We start from the raw sequence: 6,018 nt of genomic DNA, 5'->3' as shown, positions 1-6,018 counted from the left end.
ACAGTTGGGCGGAGTTAGCCGTCACTGCTAGCTCCGCCCCCATTTTTTTAAAATTAAAAAACATTTTATTTTATTTTTAATTTTCCTATTTTAAAAATAATGTATTGACCTTTTTTTTTCTCTCACTCTTTTCACTTATTTGCTATTCTGTCTCCATCCAAGCTAACAGGGTGGATAAACAAATCTCCCGCTGTGTACATTGTATTCTGACAGTGGTGCCGGCTGCTATCAGAATATATGAACAATGCTTGCAGCTAAATGGTCCTCCCAGCTTACAATTGTTAGTATGAGCCCTGGAGATGTCGGTGTCAGCTCGGTTTTTTTTCCCAGTAACCAATTATCAGTTGTGCGCTTATGGTTTTTCGTTTGGGGACACGGTATGGAGCACACTTCCAGCACAAATATATGTATGCATATATACAGCCACAGAAAAGAAGTCCTACTTCCAGGAGGCCACATATATGAATACACTCGGCAAGAAGGGGTTAAACTTTCCCAGAATATTATTGTCTCAGTCAGTCCTGTTATACTCACTGTAATTCTTCTATCCGGCTTGTTGTCAGAGCTGCCATCAGATCCCTGAAATGTGGACCCTCCAGATTGTTCCCATTTAGGTTCAGTGTCCTCAGTGTCTGGTTATTTCTTATTCCAGATGCCAGGTCGGGGCAGGAAATGTCTGTCAGATGATTATACTTCAAACTGTAGAAGAAGAGAACAATGTTACCAGAAGAATATGAATTTCTCCCCCAGGAATGAATGTAACTATTCTCTACATGAATGGAACTCATTTCTCTTTATTGGAATCATTTATGTTCCATCACTTTATAAAACTCCAGGAAATATAATTTTATAAGATAAATGTTATAATGGAGTAGATGCCCCAATATTGTCATCCATCTGTAGAGAATAGTAACCAGCTGTCCTGGATATGCTGGGACAGTCCCGATTTCTGTCCTCCTGGCCCTTCCTACCTCTGTCCCGAGCTTTGTCGTGAGAATACTGGGAAGCCAGGAGGAGCCTGTCAGCCCACAGCTCATTTATATGAATGTAGCAGCAATTTACATATAAATGAGTAGTGAGATTTGCATATTAATAAGGCTCCAGATATGCCATCTAAGGTCCCAGCTGCTGAATGCCCCCCAATGAGGAGAAGAAGGCTTCAGGCTCCTGCCACCACCACCAGGTACCATAGGTGAAGGGGGGGTTACTGTGTGGGGTTTAAAGGTGAGCAGGAGGGACAGAGTTTCTAATGCCATGACAGTGTAGAATCCCCCTTATACTGGTGGTCAGTGTAGAACCCCCCTTACATTGGTGGTCAGTCTAGAAAACCTCTATATATTGGTGGTCATTGTACAACCTCCCACCTTACATTGGTGATCAGGGTAGAATCCCCCTTACATTGGTGGTTAGTGTAGATTCCCTGCTTACAATCAGGGGTGCATCTACCGAAAGGCAAACTAGGCATTTGCCTAGGGCGTCACTTTCCAAGGGGGCGGCAGAAGACGCCGCCTGAAACCAATGAGGCGGACAGGGCCAGACTTGCCTTTGGGCATACTGGGCACTTGCCTGGTGGGCCGAGGCTGGGCGGCACAGAATCAGGCAGCGGCGGCTTCCTAATGAGGCAAACTAAGTGGCCGCAAGGCCCTAAGAGAAGCTGCCTATTTAGAGAGCTGCCCAGTGGAGGTGAGGGGCCAGTGAAATGCAGTCCGGCTGGCTTTGTACAGGAGTGGAGGAGAAGCAGTGGGTGGCTTGGGGCTGGCCATAGCATGTGATCTGATGGTGGGATGTCGCAGAAGCTGGCTGGGGACTGCAATGTATCCTGTTGGTACTGATGGCACTTTGAGCTGCAGGTAAGAGGAGCAGCACATGCAGGCAGGGAAAGGGACTCTGCACAGTCCTCCTGAGACCCTGCACAGCCCACCATAGACCCCGCACAGCCCACCATAGACCCCGCACAGCCCACCATAAACCCTGCACAGCTCTCCTGAGACCCTGTACAGCCCACCTGAGACCATGCACAGCTCTCCTGAGACCTTATGTGCTCTGTATCCAGTGACTGACAGGTTGCGCAAAATGTCCTAAACAGGATGGGGTGGGGCAAATTTAGATTGAGGGGGGTGCCCAAGTTTAGTCTTGCCTAGAGCATCACAAAACCAAAATACACCACTGCTTACAATGGGTATTATTGTAGAATCCCCTCTTATAGAGAAGGTCAATCTAGAAACCCCCTTGAATTTGTGGTCAGTGTAGAATCCCCTCTGCATTGGTGGTCAGCGTAGCATCCCCCTTACATTGTCGATCATTTTTTAATCCTCCTGTATATTGTTGGTTAGGGGATTCTACACTAACCAACAGTATACAACAATATATAGTATAACTTTCAGTATACAGTAGAATATATTCTTACATTGGTGGTCAGTGTAGAACCCCCTTACATTGGTGGTCAGTGTAGAACCCCCTTACATTGGTGGTCAGTGTAGAACCCCCTTACATTGGTGGTCAGTGTAGACCCCCTTACATTGGTGGTCAGTGGAACTCCCTTACATTGGTGATCAGTGTAGAACTCCCTTACATTGGTGGTCAGTGTAGACCCCCTTACATTGGTGGTCAGTGCAGAACTCCCTTACATTGGTGGTCAGTGTAGAACTCCCTTACATTGGTGGTCAGTGTAGAACGCCCTTACATTGGCGGTCAGTGTAGAACCCCCCTTACATTGGTGGTCAGTGTAGAACCCCCTTACATTGGTGGTCAGTGTAGAACCCCCTTCCATTGGTGGTCAGTGTAGAATCCCCCTTCCATTGGTGGTCAATGTAGGATTCCCCCTTCCATTGGTGGTCAATGTAGGATCCCCCCTTACATTGGTGGTCAGTGTAGAATCCCCTTATGTTGGTGGTCAGTGTAGAATCCCCTTACGTTGGTGGTCAGTGTAGAATCCCCTTACGTTGGTGGTCAGTGTAGAATCCCCTTACATTGGTGGCCAGTGTAGAATCCCCTTACATTGGTGGCCAGTGTAGAATCCCCTTACATTGGTGGTCAGTGTAGGATCCCCCTTACTTTGGTGGTCTGTATAGAATTCCTCATTAAATATAAGAAAATAATTTCCAGCTTTTTTGAGCTACACTGGACTTTTGCCACCTAAAAACCCTTCAACAACCGCAACTGTGTAACAGTTGAATGGTCGGTGTCAGATTTTTTCTAAATATTTTTTGCAAAATGTGTTTTCTGTATAATTGGTGTTTATCACTGTTTTATCTACAGGAAATCTTGGGTTGCTGCACTTTAAATAGACTATATGGACTAAGGCTGACCATAGACATGTAGATTTTTTTTTTCTGCCCTGTAGGCTGAATGAGAGAGGTCACTCGATTTCCCCATTTACATTAAAGAGCATGGATGGAGATATATTCCACACTGACAATTGTAGTCAGACAACAGGCATAGAATAGAATATCTGAACAATGCCTACATTCAATTGGATGTAGTCAGTGTTCATCTGATAATTTTCCACGTAGCTACTTCAATTTTGAGATCTGAGGTTTGTTTAGCTGGGTGGTGCTGACAGGGTTGCTGGATGCCCAGGAAAAAAGTGTCCCTGGAAATTTTTTTGAAATGTTGGCAACTATGGAAATGGTGATATCACCATACACAGGATGAGCACAGAATACCACTGACATGACTCGTATTGTGCTGTAATCTCCTTGTGTATGTGTAGGCGGGGGTTCACTCTTGGGGTGTTGCGTGTGTGTTCCCTTTGGGTTGGCTGTTTGTAACCCCGTGTATGCAACACGACACCAGGCACCCCACGGTCAGGGGCCAGGGCTCTGGCCTCATGCAAACACTCCCACGCGTGTAGTACTGCGCACACAGGGCCTCATGGCTTCAACCGCCTCTGCGGTATTCGGCGCTTCCTCCCCCGTAGGGAGAAAGGCCACCATGAACGGCACCCCATGTCGGGAATAGCCCCGTTGCACACCTACCCTCCTCAGGATGGTTACCTGTAGAACCCCACCTTCTCAGAGGTTGGAGGGAGAAGAACCAGTCCACACCGATAGCCTTTTCTTGGTTTTACTTGAAAGTATTAACAGAACAAGGCATACGTTCAGCCATCTCCGAATGGGATGACGGCACAATTCTTGATAGTTGCATAGTGATACAATTTAGAGAGAATTTCTCTCTAAATTTAGAATTTAGAGGTACAGCCCAGGTGCAGCCCAGAGTCCACGACTTACTTCGGCCAGAGGCCCACTGGCAAATATTGTCAGTACTACAGCTTCTCACTATTCTCCGGAATCCCATCCTTGTCAGTCCTAGCTCGGTGGTTTCCCCCTCCAGGGGAAACTGGGGAATCTCTATAGCTCTAATAGTCCTAGGCCTGGTCCTGTCCTTCCCATGGACCTGCCTTTGTTCTAGAATCAGTCTCCCTAGCGGAGACTCTGCATACAGTGTTAGACTTCTGCTCTCCTGTACTGAACTGTTCCTCCCCTCTCGGGCGCCCCCTATAAATCAACTCTCCTGGGACACAGTCTCCCCAGGCCACAGCTGCATCTATCTCCAGGGCCCCATGGGGGCATCTAGTGGCCATTGGCTGTACTGCACCTACCTACATTTGGACATGAGTGGTATCAGCAGACAGGAATCAGCATTGCTAGTGATTGGAAGTAATGGGGAGATTAATGGGGAGATCCCCTGACATCACAGTGGATGGTGATGTCAGATGATAGAAATTTGTATGAGGCTCTGATTGGTCATTGCAGTAAGATCAGATCCCCCGTGTATGGCTTCCTATTATATCATCTATATTAATAGATATCAGACTCAATTTAATGTGTACATTTTAAAGATTTAAAAAAAAAGTCTTACGGGCTATTCACAATAGTCTGTACAGCAGCTAAAGGTAGTCGAAGTACACAGCTGAGCCGAGCGTATATGCTTCGGCTCGACATATCCAAAGCCACAGCCGGAGCAGGGAGAACGGTGCACCGAAGCGGACCATTTTTCCCACAAGTTTGTAAAAAAATTAGAAAAAAAAACCCAGCGTGGGATGCCCCTGCCAAGTCTACCAGACCTTTTAGGTCTGGTAGGAATTTGAAGGGGGACAATAATGCCCCCACATTTTTTTAAAAAGTGGGGTTCCCCTAAAATTTCATACCAGACCCTTAATCCGGGCACTGGCCTGGCAGGGTAGGAAAGGGGAGGACGAGCAAGAGCCTCTCCTTGTGCTATACCAGGCCAAATGATTGGCATTGGGAGGGTGCTTCTCTGGCCCGGTGGTTGTGGGGGTCTGCAGGCAGGGCAGCTTACCGGCATCTGGGTATCCCCTTTCATAAAGGGGGCACCCAGATGCCGCCCCCCTCCCCTTTGTTTATAAGTAAGGGGTAATTGTACATTATACAATAGCGAACATTTTACTTTTATTTATCCTGTGTAAAACACACTGATATTGACACTAACATCAATATAGATCAGGGCCATTTTTTTTTTATTAGTTATGTATTTTTTAATTAGTATTTTGTGTGTATGCTGTTTTCCCCCAACTTATAATGAAGGGAATTTACCAAAAGTGGAGTCTGCAGCAGCTCTGCAAAATATCCAATTAACTTCTATGTTCAGCTTGTTTAGTTAAAGTGACATTAAAGTCACATCCCCCATGCTGCTTTAAGGACTTACCCTAAATGAGGCCTTTTAATCCGATCATCTTCTTCTATGCAGAAGTGATTTTAGGAGTCCCCCCACTGCTGGTGCCAGTCTCTGATCCATCGCTGACTGCTGTGTCTTCTGTGTCCCACGAAGTCTGTGCACGTTACCGGGCTATGTGCATTGACTTAGCCTGTGTCTCTCATCTTCTCCTGGCTAAAGATCTCTACTGCACATAAGCCTGCCCCATCATCCTTCACGGCTGCTCGAAAATCTTCAGATCTTCGGACGGGAATGAGCGGCAGAGACACAGGTAAGTAATAGCCAGGCCCGGCGCTACCATATAGGCAGGTCAAGCAACTGCTTGACGGCGCCAGCGGGGGG

At 46.7% G+C, this 6,018-nt stretch overlaps 1 protein-coding gene across 1 annotated transcript in view; it reads right to left on the bottom strand.

The window, feature by feature from the left end:
• Window positions 1-460: 460 nt before the first annotated feature.
• Window positions 461-6,018, bottom strand: part of LOC108802464 (NACHT, LRR and PYD domains-containing protein 3-like) — a 50,714-nt gene continuing 45,156 nt past the window's right edge. The window contains exon 7 of the mRNA XM_018574322.1: window positions 461-699. Within this exon, the coding sequence (XP_018429824.1) occupies window positions 531-699 (169 nt within the window). The 3' untranslated portion in view covers window positions 461-530. The remainder of the gene's footprint in view (window positions 700-6,018) is intronic.

The sequence above is a fragment of the Nanorana parkeri genome, unplaced genomic scaffold (genome assembly GCF_000935625.1).
Source record: "Nanorana parkeri isolate BGI_ZX_2015 unplaced genomic scaffold, ASM93562v1 scaffold2877, whole genome shotgun sequence".
In the NCBI taxonomy this organism is placed as follows: Eukaryota; Metazoa; Chordata; class Amphibia; order Anura; family Dicroglossidae; genus Nanorana; species Nanorana parkeri.
This window is presented reverse-complemented; position numbering and strand designations above follow the sequence as displayed.